This window comes from Bos taurus, chromosome 16 (assembly GCF_002263795.3).
Source record: "Bos taurus isolate L1 Dominette 01449 registration number 42190680 breed Hereford chromosome 16, ARS-UCD2.0, whole genome shotgun sequence".
Classification (NCBI taxonomy): domain Eukaryota; kingdom Metazoa; phylum Chordata; class Mammalia; order Artiodactyla; family Bovidae; genus Bos; species Bos taurus.
The window spans coordinates 35847518-35867055 of record NC_037343.1 but is presented as its reverse complement, the minus strand read 5'-3'; the positions used below and the strand labels follow the sequence as shown (position 1 = coordinate 35867055).

General features: G+C 37.0%; 1 protein-coding gene across 9 annotated transcripts in view; it reads right to left on the bottom strand.

The window, feature by feature from the left end:
- RGS7 (regulator of G protein signaling 7) overlaps positions 1–19538 on the bottom strand; it is a 486948-nt gene that overhangs the window by 15659 nt on the left and 451751 nt on the right. For all 9 annotated transcript variants that reach the window (NM_174169.2, XM_024976011.2, XM_059875223.1 and 6 more), the window contains 6 exon segments: positions 882–1068; positions 7000–7125; positions 8374–8484; positions 9450–9511; positions 10712–10810; positions 19219–19293. In NM_174169.2, the coding sequence (NP_776594.1) occupies positions 882–1068; positions 7000–7125; positions 8374–8484; positions 9450–9511; positions 10712–10810; positions 19219–19293 (660 nt within the window).

The window sequence follows — 19538 nt, the reverse complement described above, 5'->3', positions numbered from 1 at the left end:
TAGAGAAATTAAAATTACTTCTAAGGAGACAACTTTATCCAGTTTGAGGGAAAAAAAACACACTTAAATAAAACTATGTCTTAGGAAGTTAATATCTTAATATCAATTTCATTTTTTCTTCTTTTTGTAGACTAAAAAAAGTAACTTGGAAAATTTTAAAATGCCTAAAGTTACTGTTTCAGTTTGCCATCAGAGACAAAACTGGTTTCAGTTTTACATAACTTTAAGCTAATTTAATTTAGTTCTGACTATTCATAATAACATATTATTTAGGAAGGTCAGAATCTCAGATTCTCCATATTAGAAGATAAGTTAAAGAGTTCAAGTATGTGTTACTGAGGTATCAGAGTTGAAACTAAAGCAAAAAGCTTTCAAATATTTAAAATATTTCCCTTCAAGAAATTTTCATGTAAAAACATTCAAATTTACAAAAATCCTCAGGCTTTAAAAACTCTTTAAAGTATCCCCGTTATCTTCTAGATCATTTAGTTGTTTTACATACAGCTTCCTTGGTGGCTCAGATGGTAAAGAATCCACCTACAATGTAGTAGACCTGGGTTTGATCCCTGGGTTGGGAAGATCCTCTGGAATAAGGCATGGCAACCCACTTCAGTATTTTTGCCTGGAGAATCCCCATGGATAGAGGATCCTGGCGGCTACCGTCTATGGGGTCGCAGAGTCGGACATGACTGAGCGACTTAGCGCATGCGCGCGCGCGCGCACACACACACACACACACACACACACACACACACACACCTCTAAATTGAAAATGTTAGACATAGCCACAGATTATAATGAAAATCAAACAAAAGTATCTCAACGTTCAACTTCTCAGGAGCACATGTGTGATGCAATGTGAGTTCCATCCATGCACCAACCTGAGCATCTTCGAAAGTGTATCGTCCGGGCTCCTTCACATTCTGGGTGGTTTTGTCATAGCTCTTAGAATCCAAGTTAATAGCACTGGGGGCTCCTGGAGCCAGAAACTCTTGCCATATTTCCTGAACTCGAGAGGGAACTTCTCGAATAGGCCTTTTCTTCAGGTCCTCCACTGCTAGCCAGAATCTACACAAAATGAGACATAATCTGATGTCTGATGTCTCATAATCTGACAATTCTTAAAATATTGGCTTATCATATAATTCACAATGAGGTATTATAATAATAAGCTAATTTTCTCTGGGGGCGTCCAGAAACAGGCTTCTACTGATTTTTTTATTAGTTGTATTCGAAGATATAACACTTGGGGAAGGGAAATATTGAAAACAATCTTTTTTAAGTGTTCTCTGAAAATCAGGGGCCTCCCAGGGGGCTCAGACGAGGAGCCTAGCAGACTACAGTCCAGGGGTCAAAAAGAGTGGAACACGACTGAGCCACTAAGTCCACACACACTGAAAAGCAGACCTGCCAGGGCCCTGATTCCATACAACCTCAAATTTTTACTGAAACAATGGAGCAGTACTAAAGAACCTTTTGTTAGACAGGAAGATGAGTTTGAAGGGATTTAGGGGGAGTGACATGGATCATCTGACTGAGGGCATAAACTATACCACATACTCTATTTTTTGGATCTTTTGTCCATTTGAGCAATGGGGGTTAGTATGGAGAGGATTTTCTACTTTACCTGGTAAGGGAATTACCATGAAGCTTTACTGGAACGTAAAGAGGCCTGGACACAGATTAGAAAATGCCCTAGCTGGAGAAATCAGGGCAAGTAACTAATTTTAGGCTATTTAATTCCGAGACTTATGAAATGACAGAAGCAGCAAGCTTTCACATGTAATTGTTCAAAAGGCTTAAATCTGCAGAAGCATCATAGCAATTCAGAAGCTCTGGAAAAAATAATATTGACCTACTTCTAAATATAAAATATATATTTTATGCCTTCTGTATAGAATATAGTCTATCCGGAAAGGAAAGAACACCAGGACATATTCTGGTTGATAAAAGCAAATAGCGAAGTCTAACAAAAAGCCACATCATATTAATGGGTTTCATTTTTTTACAATTTTGCCCTATATCTTTTTGTTTAGACCTAGAAGTAATGATGAAACATGAATATGTATGTCATAATAGTGTCTTTCAACAAACAAACAAAAAGGACACTTGAAAAAGGAAGCACTAGATCTGTTATCCTCAATAGGGGCCAGATGTGATCTTGATATGGACAAGATGACCACAGAGATGAATCACTATAAGCTACAGGGGATTCTCAAAGAGTCTGCTTGCAATGCAGCAGATCTGGGTTTGACATGATTGAGCAACTAACACACAACACAGGCTATAGGGTTTTAACAGAAGTAGAAGGGGATAAGCAGTACCTTCATAACTATTATGTTTTAAACTTAGGGATTAAGGAAAGTTCAAAAAATAAGTAACAAAGCAGTTGAGCTAGAATTAGAATATCAAATATTACTCAATCTAATAATTTTCCAGTTTCTAGGTACCATTTTCTTATGGACAGGAATCAGTAGATAATCCAATATGGACTATATCTTAAATGTTTTTGCTTTTAGAAGGCAAGGGTCAAGACCATTTCCTTTTTAAATACAGGTTCTGACAATGTGCAATCTAATAGGAATGCTATGTGCAATCTGAGGGAGCCTAAGTGTTATAATTGATGCATATTAAAAAGCTGAGACATCATTTTGCTGACAAAGGTCTGAATAGGCAAAGCTATGGTTTTTCCAGTAGTCATGTATGGATGTGAGAGACCACAAAGAAGGCTGAGAGCTGAAGAATTGATGCTTCTGAACTGTGATGCTGGAAAAGACTCTTCAGAGTCCCTCCTTTGGACTGCAAGGAGATCAAACCAGTCAATCCTATAGGAAATCAACCCTGAATATTCATTGGAAGGGCTGATGCTGAAGCTGAGACTCCAATACTTTGGCCACCTGATGCAAAGAGCCAACTCATTGGAAAAGACCCTGATGCTGGGAAAGACTGAGGGCAGGAGAAGGGGGGGACAGAGGATGAGATGTTGAATGCCATCACCGAATCTATGGACATCAGCTTGAGTGGACTCTGGGAGATAGCGAAGGACAGGGAAGTCTATGGTGTCTCAAAGAGTCGGACATGACTTAAGAGACTGAACGACAACAACAACAAGTTCATTGCAGCGCTCTTTGAACATATGGATAAAAAGAATGTCTGTGTTCTTGAACTAGCAAAGATACACCATTCAAATGACCATAATACAAGGAAGCACACGAGAGATTCTCAAGGAATAGGCACAAACCAGACAGTCTGGGACTGCTGAGCAGGAAGGAGCCCCTCTGCTGGGGCAACTACTGCATTGGATAAGGGAGTTCTAGGAAGGCTATACAGATGCAGTGACATCTTAAATAGACTTGAAATTATAGATGAGATATCAAAGGGCTGAGGCGGTAATAATAACAGCGCCTACACTGTAAGTGCGGGCTCTATTCTAGGTGATTTAGCTATATTAAAACATGCAATCCCTTCAGCTTTATAGAGTATGTGCTAATATCTCCCCCACTTCAGAGAAAGCTGAATATATGAAGACTAAGTCACTTATTTAAGTTGCCCACTGTGAGTGCCATATATAGGGTTTGTCCCCAGATCTGCAGCAGATGACATTCTAAAAAGCACTCTCTTGAATGCCTCACTAAATGCATCATTCTTTTTCTTATCCTCAGCATAGTCATCATTGCAATAATTTAGTAGAATGTAAAGGGAACTCACTAAAACTCCACTCCCCCCTTAATATATGAAAGCTGGAATATGAGGAATTATCTTAATGTCATTGAGCCTTGATTTTTTTTCATCAGTAAAATGGGATAATAATGCCTATCTCACTGGGTTTCCATTAGGTAAAATGAGATAAGTTATGTAAAGGGCACTTTTGAAGTGCTTGAGATATTTTTAGGCACTCGTATTATATAACTCTCATATTACTGAATTTACTTGGTACTTACTCTGTTTACCTGAAAGAGGAACAAGCAAAAGCACACCAAGTGAGAATAGAACTTCTATTTGAGAAATAAGTCCTTATCAATGAGCAGTATTTCTTGACTATTTTTTGTCTCAATACCTGAAGTTTGCTCACATGAGTGCCATACTTCCATAAATAGCAGATGCTAAATAAGATGCACTGAGGTGTATTTAGGTGTAATTAGCCCTGCTGGTTAAATGGACTGTTTTGTCTCTCTTGGTCTGTGACACCAGATACCTAGGCAGAAACAGGAAGAGCAGTGGACAGAAGCTTAGTATTGGTTTATAAAAAGCCTAGGATGGCAATTATCAGCAATCTGACTTGTAAAGATGCTTAACTTCTTCTATTCATATTTTGCTTGCCTGTCAAATGGGGCAAGGGTATTAATATTTAAATTTTATGTTTGAAGTGATGATTAGTTGAATGATAACCAGAAATGATAAATATAAAATATGGCATGGCATACTTATAGAAGTAGTGAATATAAAGCATACTATGGTATGGCATACACCGGACTTCCCAGGTGGCTCTGTGGGTAACAAATCTGCCTGCAATGCAGGAGACACAGGAGATGCAGGTTTAATCCCTAGGTTGGGAAGATGCCCTGGAGGAGGGCATGGCAACCCACTCCAGTATTCTTGCCTGGAGAATCCCATGGACAGAGGGGCGAGCTACAGTCCCTAGGGCTGCCAAGAGTGGACACAACTGCAGCGACTAAGCACACACGCACACATGGCATATCCTAGGTGTTCAAGACTTGATAGCTATATCTATCTATCTGTTCTTAGTAGGGAAACAGACTTACAGTATATACTCAAGAAATACATATGTGACTACATAAGAAATATGTAATGGTTCTTTTTTATATAACTTTGTTTTTATTTCAACATAACATGCAATAAAATATTAACAGATTATAATGCTTAAAAAGAAAAAAAGGACTCTAAAAGCAATTTAGTTCAGATTTAAGAAATCATTCTAATTAAACACAATAAATCTATTTCCAAATGATCAGTTTAGACCAAAATTAAAAATAGCGTTTGGTAGATACTTATGTCTGCTGTCTATTTGCAACATTTTTATACAACCTCTGATTCTTGGTATATCCAGCCCCTATTTTCCTAACACAGCAGGGAAGGACATATACATAGGCCATTTAAATTAAAGGAAGAAATGGGAAAGGGAGATTCCAGGCTGCAAAAATATATACAAGCATTTACCTTTCCAGAACTAAACATTTCTTCCATAAAAATACAAAATATCCAAGCTCTATAGAATTAGGGCTGGGACTACTTCAAATGCAATTATTCTGTATTTTTAAAATATAGGGCAGAAAGCCTTTTGGATGATATTTATACATTTTCATACAATGAAACGTGTAATATTTCTTATATGCAATTATTTATCAGTATATATGCAATTTAGTGTGTCATAGGATTATTGAGATAAAAATGGAAATAAGATAAGGCATGGAAAAAATCAGCAGTGATCAATTTCATTCATCAAAGAGAGTTTGCACATGCTAATCTTTTAGTCCCAAAGCCTCTTCCTTTTTCAGCTGGTTATCTCCTTATCATCCAGGTCTCAGCTGGAAGCTATTTCCCTGAGGGGGCTTTGAGTGATCTCTCCCCTTGGGTTTGCTGTTCTCCTGTATTTCTCAGATCTAACACTCATCCTTTTGTATTGTGATCTGTTTTCATCTCTGTATTCACGTGTAAACTGTGCTTCTAATAAAATCAGGAAGGATTTTTATTTGATTGGGTGATAATGGTGAAGTACTACTTATTTATTTCTTTATCATGAAACCCATGATGATAGCACTTTTTTTCAAAAACATAGAGAATTAGAGGAAACTCCATAAAAGACTAAAACTAGATTTATCTCTGCTTTATTTTCTAAAGCATTCTGTACTCAATAACTGATGATGTGACCTTATGACAGAAAATATTATTTAGGTCCAAAAAAATCCTTAGCACCTGCAGACCTCTTGAAACCCTGGTCAACAGGCTTTCAAGTTTCAATAAACTTGAAAAAGAATAGGAAGCTGCGTCACTGAAACCAATGACAGGCATAATTAAATTTCTCCAGATTCTGCCTGTGGTCAACTTGCTTAATCCATGGGACTTCAGTCAAAATTCTATGTTCTTCTAAATGGTTTGGTTTGGGTATCTATTAAATCTCCTGCAAAGAATGTGATGATTCTGGAACTGCTAAGTTGCAGTGAAAATAAAGGAATGCTGGCAACTTTCTCAAAATGGATTTCACAGGACTGAATAAGTCATGAGAAAGTAAATTAGAGTTCCATTTCAAAAGAATACTGAATGAAAGAACTTGTGGAAGAACCATTTTATGTAGTGGAAAGTTACTGCTCACTTCAGTGATCTTAGAGCTGTTAAAACCTATTCCAATGTCTTGCATTTAAAAATTCAATTTCCAGGTGCCTCTTAAGTTAGAAAAATTTCAAAAATATGTAAGGATGATGTTTACAACAGATGAGAGGACACACACCTCTCTAGCAGACACTAACAGCTCAATCTGGTACTGCTCTCAACTGCCCTGAGGCTGTGTTTAAGTGTACAAAGTAAATGAACTGCCTCCATCATTTTGTTTCAAGTTATTTTATACAGGCACTCGATTTCTTTTTCTAGATCTTACTTGAGATGCAATACACAAAGAAGACCAATATGATAAATAGGTGATATTTTAATTAAACTACATATGTATTATTGATGATTCTTTGTTTTGCCAAATACTAGTCTGATACTTCTTTATGCAGTCCATTTCAAATGCATCAGATTTACATAGTTAAAAGATCAGGAGACAGTGTAAAATAAACCATTATGAAGAAGTGATAATGTTGGACAAAGTGCTTTGCCTTCATTACATTTTCTTCCTCTATCAAGAGGCAGAAATTCAATAGGTCCATAGCTTCATCATGATGTTGGTGGGATAGTAACTGGTCTGTCGAGTGCAAAATCACCAGACTCATCATAAGAAGGTCACTCTTGCTTAGAATATAAGATTCAAACAACATGTCTCACCTTAAGTTTTCTGAGCTGAATTCTGACTCTAGAAATTTAAGGAATTGTTCTCTCCCGACTGGGTCTTTCAATGCTTCATCCATGCCAAAACCCCATCGTTTTACCCTCTGCTGACTTGGTTCTTTGCTATAGAAAACAAAACAAAGCCAAATGTATTCCTTTCATTACAAATTCTATATTCTGCTATTACATTTCACCTCAAAATCATATATTCTTTGAAGCTCCCATCTTTAACATATTTTTCAGGGGGAAAAAAAAAACCTCTGATTGATGACTCTGCATGAAATTGTAGTGAGAAGAAAGTTAGGCATTAATAATAAAGTCTAACATTTATTAAGCATTAAATGCCAAGAGATGGATTCTCTTTTAGATTTCTTCAGCAACTTTGAGATGGGTACTATTATAATTCTTATTTTATAAATGAGGAAGTCAAGGATAGAGGGTTATAACTTTCCAATGTCAAATAGGTAATGTTGCAGACATTCTGACTCCAGGGCTCAATTTCTTAACCGCTACACTACAAAGTCTCATGGTGGCACATTGTACTGGAGGAAAATGCATTGAGAATCAAAAGGCTTACATCCTGGTTTATGACTTTGTTGTTGATTAAATGTGTGACATAGTCCTGGCTGAGTCACAACATTTTGGGATTCCAACTTTCACATCTATAAAACTGAGAACTTATGGATGAAGAGATATATACTTGTCAAGCATTTGAGAACCACTGAACTGACATAAAAGCAAGAGAAGGTCCATAAATGCAATCTAGCTAAGTGCTGCAGAATACTAAATCCTCACTCTGTGAAGGGGTATGCAGTGATCTTTTTATGACTCTATCAAGATTGGTGATATAATTCTTCTCTTATATAGCTGATGAAAGAAACCAGGGAGTCTTAAATTGTGTTCTAGTTTTCTTAAGAAGTCAGACACTTGTCAGTTTCTCTTAGAGTATTTATGGTAAATTCATTTTGTTCCAAAACAGAATTTATAAAGGCATCATACTTGTATTGGGCTTAAGTAAGTATGGATTTAGCATTCATTTTACCTGAATAGATGGACCTTTGTGGCTATGTGGATTTTCAAGGAAGCTAAAAACAATGAGCTAAATTTTAAGAACTAAGGATCCTAACTAGTCGACCTTGAAACCCTTGCACATCTGATTTTTTCGTGCCAGTCTTTCTGGAAATGCAAATCTGATATAATACAAACATCTAAGTTTCAAAAACCATTGCCTTGAAGAAGAGCTTTATATCATGGTTAATGTAGACACAGAGTAAAATTACTTTTACAATTAGTCAGCTATAGGATTCTTTCTACATCACTCAAATCCTGAAATAAGTGAAATATTTGGAAGGAAGAGAAAATGTCACTTACCTTGCTTCAAGTTCCCAGAAGGTAGTATCATCAGACAACCATGGGTTAGAAGGATCAGGTGGTGCAAGAAATGGGTCGTATTCCACATACTGCTCTGTGTAACTTAGCAGACTTGAGAAAAAGAGACATTTTCATTTTCTTTAGTTCTCTGGTTGAGGTAAAACTGATCTTTGTAAGGGACACACTATAAAAACATCTGGCCAAGGAATCCTTGCTTGCTTATAGAATAAAATCTGATAGCAGTTTTCATGGTTCTTTGAAGATAAATATGGTTAAGGATTCCATCTTTCCCAATGCCGTAGCAATATGAATTAAAATGAGACATTTTAATGTCATTAAAATGAGACAAAATGGAAAAGGTCAGTGTATAGAAGGAAGTGCCAAGGAGCAATTCCAACCCTTGGTCATCTAGCCTACCCACAGCAGAACAGATGTTAGCTCAACTTGGAGAAGAGGTTAAAAGGCAATTTTTGTCAAAAGTATTTACAGGAATTAGGTAAAGGGGGAATCACTTACAGCATGCTTTTGGGGGAAAAAAATCTATTTTTAAAACAAAATAAAGGGAGAAAGGAGAGGAAAAACACCGGAGAGGTAAGATTTGGCAATGCCTCAAAGTGCGGAATATAAATGTCTTAACAGATTTAAATGAAGAAAATATGTAAAAATCTAAGCTTAATTCAAATTCTGAAGTCATAAAATAACTTAGTAGTGTAAATGTTAAGAAGAATTAACAGAAAGTTTCAAAGTTGCCAACAAGTAACTTAATGAATTGAGTTTTATTTCTCCTAGCAAGAGTGAAAAGATTCAATTCCTTGGAATTATCTTCTGTATTTGATTGTGGTTGCACAAAGATTGGGCTTCTAGACATCTAAGATAATAATGATCATTCTGTCATTTGAAGTGCAACAAAAGAGCTCTTTCAAAGTTTTCTATGTTCAAAAGGGAAAAGAAAATAATATTTCTTACAGGGTTCCAATTATATCAATTCTCCTCCCACCAGTTCTCTGACCATATTGAACACATTTAATTGTCATCTGAACATTTTTTAATTTATATGGGCATCTTACAATACTTACCTATCAGCAACTTTTGACATTTTTAACCGATGTCTATCTAACTGTATTTGCCAATACTTTATCTGGGAAAAAGAGATAAGTAGTTACATAAGTAGTGACATTCTCCAATTTTCAACTCTAAACTCTAATAGATTGAGTAATTCTAAACAAGAATATGTTCTCAGACAGGAATATTTCAGTCTATAGAAAAAATCAAACATGAGGGCTCTGAAAGAGTTAATAAAAATTAAGCTCTGACGGTAAACACATAACCAATATTGCTTTAGAACAGCAGTGGAGTTGAACGTTCTGCCCACGTCAGCAACATAACTTTATTTTAAAAGTATTATAGAAATTGTAAGCATTTATTCATGGTGATTATCCAAATTAGAATCACATTTCTCCATCAAACAGTGAATTCAGAAAATAAATGTATTTGCTATTTGTTACTATAATTTCAAGATAAACCCTACTTCCTAATACTAGCCCAACAAAAGCATCAATGATATTTGTTTTACTAATAACGTTATCAACATTTCAGAGCAAATTCTCACATGGACATAACAACATGTAGAAATTTAAAACTCTCTGAGTTACTTTTCCTTCAAGGTGATTATAAATATACTAGAAAAAGTATGTATTACATAGTTGGTAGGAAGAAATAAGCAAAAGGTGAAAAAGTCTCATGACAACTAACCAAGAGATTTGATGATGATTTGATATGAGACACTTGGTATTGCCTTTGAAATATTGCAGCCAAAGCTATTTATTTATCAACAGATGCAACAAGAAGCAATTTATACCATTGCTATACCAAGAAGCCATATATCTGCTCATCAGTGCTAATGAGGAAAAACTTCAAGAGGCTTCTAGAGATCAGCACTGCAGAAACAAGATTGAGCACTCTTTTGTGAAGATCACATCACATGATTGGAGGTGGAAAACACATGACCTAAATGTCACCAACCTATTGTCTTCTCATTTTTTAAAACAGAATTATGGAATATAAACTAACTCAATACTGGAGTCATCTGTGAGTCAGTGTGTGTGATTTTTAAAAATTAGAGGAAACAGGATTTGGAGAAATAACAAGCGAAGAGTTTTAAAAACTATCTCCTTACATTAATACATCTTCAAGAGAATACATATCTTAAAATTACATTTTAAATACAATCCTACAAATCAATTTTTAAAATATCTCCTATTAACATTAACATCTGGTCTTCACACTGGCTACTCGGTAAACCATCTACTCTGTAAACCATTATTATAGGTTGACCCACCTGTTGTTGTAACTCATCTTCTGTGGGAGGTTTAGTTTCTGGTGTGGGTGTGTGGGTAGGACTGTGACTTCTAATATCATTTTGTAGACCATAGACAGACTATATTAAAATAAAAAAGAAATATGTTAAGAGAAAGTTACATTTATATTCACAGACTTTCTAAAAGGTAATTTTGTGTTATATATTCATTAAGGTAACTCAAAACTTTGCTGCATATTGGATTAAGCTTATCAAAATTCAAAAGGCACTGCTAGCATAAATGTCATATGAATCTAAAATGAAAGCACAGAGTTTTTGGAAAAAATATGTGGTTGCATTATTAACTGACAGAATAACTGACTATAGGAATAAAACTAGGTAACTGTGACAAAATATGGGGTGAGCTGAGAATACTAATTTGGGAAATGACAGCACAACAGAGCATCTAATAAGTATTAATTTCAGAATAAAACAGAGGTGGATATATAATAGAATAAAAATGTAATAAGGCCAAAAGGGTAAAAATAATCTAGTTGTTTTATAGGAAAGGAACGGAGTAATAAGGAGAGAAATCAGGTCAAGAATTCCAGTGCTGATTTTGTCTCTGATGGTATCATCAAAGACACACCAGAATGTTCCCGCTTTCCCAGCTCAACATTGGGCCATTTACCTCACAATACTGACTTTGTCATTTGGTTTCAGTAGGTGCCATTTACAAACGTCAGTGACCCCTAAGGTTTTATACATCTTTGAAATTCTTAATATCCAAGTGCTTCTTTACTATTTTGTCAAAAGGTGAACCCTACTATTTGGGAATGCTCTTTTTTGGGAAAGACCCATTGCTTAGTAAATATAAACAAAAATCTGGGGACTTCAAGAACAAAAATTCATCCCTAACTGAAGGTGAGACATCTTACATGTCAACTCAAGGGAGAGGCCAAGTTACTTTTTCTTTAATATTAAAGCACTGTTACTTTAAAATAAAGAATTTAATGTTAGCTTCTAAGCACTTTTCCATTGGACATGAGGATGGACGAGGACGTGACAAAGTTTCACAAGCCCTACAAAATTAAAGTTGCCAAATAGTGGAAAGAAGCTATTGAAATCAGAAGAGGGAAGATGTTGAACCAAGCCAATTTTCAGGCCCATCACCAACCTTACCAGTAACTCTAAATTTAAATTCGTTCTGTTAACTGACCTGTTTTCACCTAGATTCTACCTCTTCTTAATGTTAACCTTTTGGCTCTGTACCTGGGCCCTTTTCCCTTGTGAGTTCCCACTATTTTGCTCTTAGCCCACCTTTAACATATTTGACTTGCTTTTCTGACTATCTTTGGTAGGTACTTCAATTTTCCCTTTTGACACAGCTCCAACCTCCTTGAAACTCAATTCTTGTCACTGGGCATACATTTCAACCCAAAGACTAGCACACATGATGTCAGTTAATTACTAACTGGACTGAACTAAATGGCTTGGACTGTCTTTTTCTTTCCTTCCATCATTCACGCAACATGTATCAAACACCTATTATATGCTGTATGTAATTGTTGAGCATTAGGGATATAGATGTAAACAAAAATAGGTATGCTTCCTCCTTCCTTGGAACTTATGACCTAATGGTTACACAAAGAATCACATAGATAAACATATGATTAAAACTGTGATAAGTATTATGAAAGAAAAGAATGACAAGAGTACAGTACCTGGAATACAAAGAAACTTAATTTTCACTGAAGAAAGGTCTGTATGAACTGCTACTAGCTGTGTTTGAGGGTGATTAAATAACATAACCCTCTGAACTCCAAAGTAACAGTTGAGGTGGGTATTTTAAAATTAGTAAAGTGAAAGACCACCAATTATGAAACGCTTATATTTTCTAATGTCTGCTATTTTTTTAGTTGTATCATACTAATTTTTGATAAAGAAAATAAAAAAGACATCTAAGGTGTAAACTTTCCATTCTCACTTAACCTTGGTTTAATTACTTAAGGTTCTTTAATAAGAATCTCTAGTTCATGTAAAAAATGTTTTAAAGACAAGACAGCTGACAGTTCTAACAGTGAGTTTGTTGGTTAAGATTTAAAATAATTTAAAAGAGTGCTAGAAAAATACCACAATTTATGGTGCCAAAGAAGTAAAATAATTAATAAATTACCTTCTATCTCTACATTTCTATGATTATTTCAATATACATGCACTTCACATGATCATCATGAAGTTCCATAAAACACCCAAACCATCAGGCAGTGCTGTTTCAAATAGTCTTCCAGCAGCCTGGCCACTGGTTCTGAGGTTACTGGGACATTTCCTTTTTTGTCTTATATGTAAGTAAACATCATGAATTCTCTCTTTCCTCATTCAGGGTACCTTTCATTTTCTGCGGATCAGTAATAGCTTTTAACTTTGATTGTTGGCTAGAGTGAAAATAGCCACAAATAATGCAATTTTATGCTCAAGGCTTACTTCATGCATAAAGGAGGTAAGAAAATTGGTCCTATTTTGGCCAATAAGTTATGAGGATCACTTGCAATGTAAAAGGATTTGCACCTTTTAGAAAACTGAAATATATTAGAAATCTTGGCATAGAGCGGATAGGGCTAGAGAAAAAGAGAAATGAAATTGTCTCAGTGTCTTAATATTTGCAGATGGGGAAAATTAACTAATTTGGATCCACTTTGAGTTTTAATAGCAAAGATAATTACTAAACCAAGATGCTTTGACTTATAACACCTTTTTTTTGTTGTTCCTCAGGGTGCCTGGATTAACACTTTACATATGCAGTACCATCCTAATGAATACTGAATAGGTTATTCATTAAATGAAACAGATTTGACTTTCTACATAAATCTGTTCATATGTGATCTCCTTTTACATCTCAGAAGAGATAAGACAATTCTTTCCTTTATTTTTGGTCAAGGGGAAGGCACTTTAAGAACTAAAGAGTGAAGGAAGTTTCTATGCTTTTTTATGTGGAGTGCAATATCTGGGATTTTTCTAACTGGTGATGGGTGGAGGAGGGGGGATGCTCAGCTCGACTGGAGAATAATTAGGACTATGTCCGATGCCATGTGGAAGAAGCCAGTGCAGAGACAGAGCAGTGAAAGGAGGCTAGAGAAGATTGAGAGAGAAAGTTTGCCAGCGTCCACATCTCTGCATCCAGGAATATCTAGGCTAACTCCCTGCCTATTCCTAAGGTTTTAGAATATTCCTCTCTTTCATCTATTTTGAGCAGTTTCTCTTGCCTGCAAATGTATTGTACTTCTTACTTAAAACACTTTTGTGCTGCACTAAGATATGAATAGTTTATTCTGTTATGTAACACATTAAAATTTAAATTTCCACATTTGGCATATGGAAGTAAAGAAATACCAATCTTTTAAAGTATAAACAGCTACAACCACTGCATTAATAGCAGGAAAACTAGGCATTAATCATGAATTTGCTAACTGTTCTTCCAGGATGTGCACTTTAGCTGTTAACTAAAATATTACATGCCATTATGTTCAAATGCAAGTAACACAGGAAAGAAAGATGATGAGACAGTAAACAACTTGCTGTTGTTTTGAAATGTGGGTTCTACAGTTATAGGAAACGATCTGAAGTGTGGCTGCAGTCGTGTAAGCACAAATGCTTTTGTCATTTTTCTTTATGTTTTGTGTTGTTCTAGGACCTCTTCTAGCAATTGTCATATAGAAGGGTGATCTTATGTGGCAACTTGACTGGACCATGGTGCTCAGATATTGGATCAGACATTATTTCGGGTGTTTCTATAAGCATGATTTTTGGGTGAGATTAAAACTTAAATAAATGGATCCTGAGTAAAGCAGAATATCTTCAATAATGCATTTGCATCCAATCAGTTGAAGACCTAAATAGAACAAAAAGACCTCCACCAACCAAGCAAGAGGAAATCCTGCCAACAGATGGCAATTCTTCCCTGGATCCCTAGCTTGTTGGCCTACCTCATCAGATTTTGGACTTGCCAAGCCTTTTACAATCATGTGAGTTGGTACCTTAAAATAAATCTCTCTCTCTTTCTCTCTGCATACAGATATCTATATATCTCCTTATTTTTGGTTCTGTTTCTCTGGAGAAATTTAGCCATAATACAAACAAAGCCTGACTTATTAGAGTTAAAATTTTAGAATCAGATGAAGAAAATCAGGTATATAGTGCCCCTTAAAATTTGCCTAGATTAGGCTGATTTATTTCCACTTGTGCTCAGTTGTTAAGTCGTGTCTGACTCTTTGCAACCCCACAGACCAGCCTGCCAGGCTTTTCTGTCCATGGGATTTTCCAGGTAAGAATACTGGAATGGATTGCCATTTCTTTCCCCAGGTATTTTTGCTTATGCTTCATTATTATTCCTTCACAGAAAATTGAGGTTATACACTTTACTTATTTCTTTGTATTTTAGTAAAGTATGTTCAAATAAAAAGACAGATTTAAACACTGGTTAGCCCTACCTATTCAAAAGTATTTCAAATCAGATATACATCTCAGCCTTCTTTTCACATATTTGACAAATGTATTTGAAATTAAACACTTAAATACAATGTCCCAAACCCTGATATTCTTCAGGTACATATGCTAAATGAATACTTAAGGAACCCACTTGGTCTTTTATTCTTAACATATATGTCCTTTGTTCTATGACACATAATCACAAGCAATATCATCACGGCTGAATCCCAAAGAATGGAACAGCAGCTCTCTCCACTAAGGGCAGTATCTGCTTTCAAAAATGAAGTGCAGTCCAGGGGTTCCACTTCCTTACCAGCCTCAGTATAGCACAGAGGGAGACCACACAGCTAAGAGAAGGAACAAAGGGCACTTGCCAATTAACAGCAGAAGGCGAAGGCAGTTTCCACAGGTGACAGGCTGGCCTCTGCCATTTCTGTCTAGACTCTCACAGAACTGCTTGCTCCTGAAGGACAGAACTGTGAAGTCTTCAGAGTATGTTGAAACGGTTTGTTCTTGTTGTCAAGCTATTCATTAATAAAATGGTGTGACAGTTTAGAATCACAAACCATTTAAATGCCCTTGATAACATGACTGAGTTGTGTCCCTCCCAAATTCCTGTGCTGCAGCCCACTCTGATTGCATTTGGAGATGGGGTCTGAAAGGAGGTATAAAGGTTAAGTGGGATCATACGGTGGGATCCTAATCTTATGGAGCTGGTACTCTTAAAAAGAAGAGAAGGAACACTGAGTTCTCTCTCTCTGCCATGTGAGAACACAAGCTGGCCATCTGCTAGCCAGAGAGACAGCTCTCATCAGGAACCAAATTTACCAGCACCTTGGTCTCAGATTTCCAGTCTCCAGAACTGGAAGAAAATAAATTCCTATTGTTTAAGCTCCCCAGGCTGTAGCATTTTGTTAGAATAGCCAGAGCATACTAGCATATATATATATGTATATATATGTATATATATCTCACAAAATTTTGTCAACTGTTATATACTAGTATATATATCACATAAATACACACATTTGTTTTGTTTGCTTGCTCAATATGTGTACTCTCATTAAGACTGTAAGTTATGGGAGCAAGGCCATGCCTGTCTCATTTATTTTTGAATAACGAAAGACCAGTACATACCTGGCATAAAGTAGAGATTTGCTAAATCTGCTGATTGAATGGATCATTCCAGTTCCTAGCCAAATATGGGCTAAAGCACAAGTGGTAATAATTCTAAAGACAAACCAGTATGTGACTTAGAGTCATATAACCTTTTATATAAAGTAACATTGCTGGTGAAAATTAAAGAAAATCCAGTACTTCTCAGTATGAAAAGCTGTATTTATCAGAAGGTGAGAAAATCAGTATTCTCCAATTGTTAAGAACAAGGGTATGTACGCTATCTGCATCCTGCAGGACTTCTGTTTTTCTCTAGTGGTTTTAGTGCTATACAGCTCTGCTATTAGTTCTCTAGTTCTACTGTTATTGATTCACGGGAAATTATGCTACCAACTAGACCAATAGAGTTGAGCTCCATGGTTCCACTTTTTACAACATTTCACTTTGCTATGACAATGTTTTTCTACCATTCACTGAGGGCTGATGGTATCTGAAGAGCAACACTGAAAACTAATGATTTCCAAGTTTTCAAAAACAATGATGCAGTGTGAAGCACTGGTAGGACACCATCACTTGAGTACAGAGCTCCAGGGACAGTGTAAATTTACTAATCTTTAAGTTCTATCTCATCAATTCAGATACTTTCCTGTGTGATTCAGAGCACATCTCAGCTGGTGTCTATAGGGGAAACCAGACACAAAGTAATATATTTTGACCTCTTCAAAATTCAGGAAGTAGTGAGAAGTGACTTAATGCACTCTGGGGTAGCTGATTGCATGTTTGAATTTGGAACCACAAAGCTAGTCCCGGTACACTAGGCCACGCTGTGAGCGGAGGGTGAGAGGAAGTGCCCAGGCCTGATCATAAGAGAAAGGGGCCAACAGGCTTGCTGCCGTCTGGCTTTGCCTCTTTTTCTCAGAGACATGCTAGGACCAAAAGCTTTTGAGCACCTCACCTGAATGGATTTCATGGCACTTTTCCTGTGGCTTCTTTATCCTAACATCAAGGTAAACAGTTTTAAAAGAACAAAAGAAAAAAAAGGCACGTGGACCATAGTGGGGCCTTTGACTATAATGCTTATTTCTAGGGATGGAAGAAAAAGACATTAAGAAATTAGACTACAGAAAAAACTTAGTACCTGCTGCCTGGACACATATCCCAGAAAACGCTGCATAAGTAAAAAGCTATGGAAGAGAAGGTCTTGAACTCTGTGCAATGGTTTGATCTAGTGGCACTGACCTTTGGCTGTGTCCTCAGAGTGACTACTACAGGCCAGGTAACTTTATGTGCATCATTTTTTATGGAATAAATATAAACCATCTATATTTACCATCTGAGCCACCAGGGAAGTTCAAAACGAATCTGTGTGTGTGTGTGCTAAGTGGCTTCAATCATTTCTGACTCTTTGAGACCCTATGGACTGTAGCCACCACGCTCCTCTGTCCATGGGATTCTCTGACAAGAATACTGGAGTGGGTTGCCATGCCTTCCTCCAGGGAACCTTCTCAGCCAAAGGATCAAACCCAGATCTCCTGGGGCTCCTGCACTGCAGGCAGATTCTTTATCATTGAAAAATATCTTCTATAATAACTGTCTGAGCCACAGGGAAGCCCAAAGAAAAAAATGCCTTCTATATGTATGTGTTACATTAAAAAGTGTAGGTACTTCGGCTATGTGTTTTCAAAAGATTGTATTAAATGTCATTGAATTCAGGATAGCACTTCGTTTTTGTTACATAGTTCCTCATATAAGAGATCCTAAACCTACTGCCACGATCCTATAGTTATGCCACAAAATTTTGATATTGAAATGTGGTCTTCACACAGTACCTATAATTAAACATCTTTATGATGATGTCTTTTTCTTCAAATTTTTCTCTAACAATGCCTGTCTCTCATGAGTACCACTTGTTCTCAGATAATCTGTATTTATTTTCCCTCATTTCCTGGGCTCTGAAAGAGATACCTTTTCTGCTAATGGCTCTCCTCTCAGCTCTCCTGTCACAGCCACCTCCACACCTTGAGACCTTGGCATGTTTGAGAATCAGGACGGGGTCTATTTCCTGGTGAGAGAGGAACTGACAGAAGTCCAGGGCTTGAACCTCCAGATTTTCTTCTAGCCAAGTAACAGGAAAGAGCAGGGAATATGCTATAAAGGACTCATGAAATGGAAGAAGAGGGTTTTTTTGTTTGTTTTTTGTTTTTGTGGTTGACGTCCTCTAAATGAGACAGGAGGTAGAGGCTCCCCCAGCTCCCTACAGGGTAAAGTGACGAGATTCATTCCCTGTGGACTGAAAATCCAAGAAGAGAGTAGCAGGACAATAAAGTGGGGAGGCAGGGCCCTGCCAGACCACATATTTCTCATTCTTGAAGTCAGGAGACTTCCCTGACCACACATGTGCAGAAAGGCTCCTTGGAGGCCAAAGGGGAATGATGCCAAGGGATGTTCTACCCATACGCCTTTTCTGTGAAATCCATCTTGGCTAAGAGATGTGTGCACGCACATTGGGCGGCGGGGGGGGGGGGGGGGTCCTAGATTCACCAAATATGGACTGCAAACCAGGCAAATTAAAATGATTGGCCAAAAGAAACCAGGAAGAAATTCCCCATAAAAGTAATTCAAACTGCCAAGAGGGCGTGACTCAGGGACTCTCCTAAGTCCGCCCATGTGTCTAGTCACGTGTAATATACTCTTTTTTTTCCTCTTAATAAATACTTTTTTCACTACTTTCTATCTCAGGAAATTCATTTCTGCAAAGTTGAAGGGGCACGGCCCTTGTCACTGACCACTGGTTTAGTGGCTAGATGCCGTGCTCTTACTGTTGTGACCTGGCCTCAATCTCTGGCCAGGGAACTGAAGCCCCACTTTAGCCACTGCAGGCCGAGGCCACCTGAGATCATACACAGTACAACACATTGCAAGATCAGAACAACAAATGTTGATTTTACCTTTCGTGTTTTGTGTGGATTTCTCATTCTGGATGACTTCTTAATGTCCACTTCAGTGGTATTTACACATCCAGGCTAGAAATGGAAAACAGAGAGACAAAGAAATCTTTGGGTGTAAAGTTTCTGATGTGCACATTCACTCTCCAGGACCCGAGTAAACGCTGTGATGACACAAGCCCCCAGCAGCCCTGTCCAAATGGCCCCAGCCTCTTCTCTGGGCAGTTATCCAGTGAGAAAATGCACTGCGTTCTTTGACATCTTAAGTTTAAAAGTCTTCGGATACCGTTCTAGAATAACTAACAGAGAAACAGGAAAAAGAA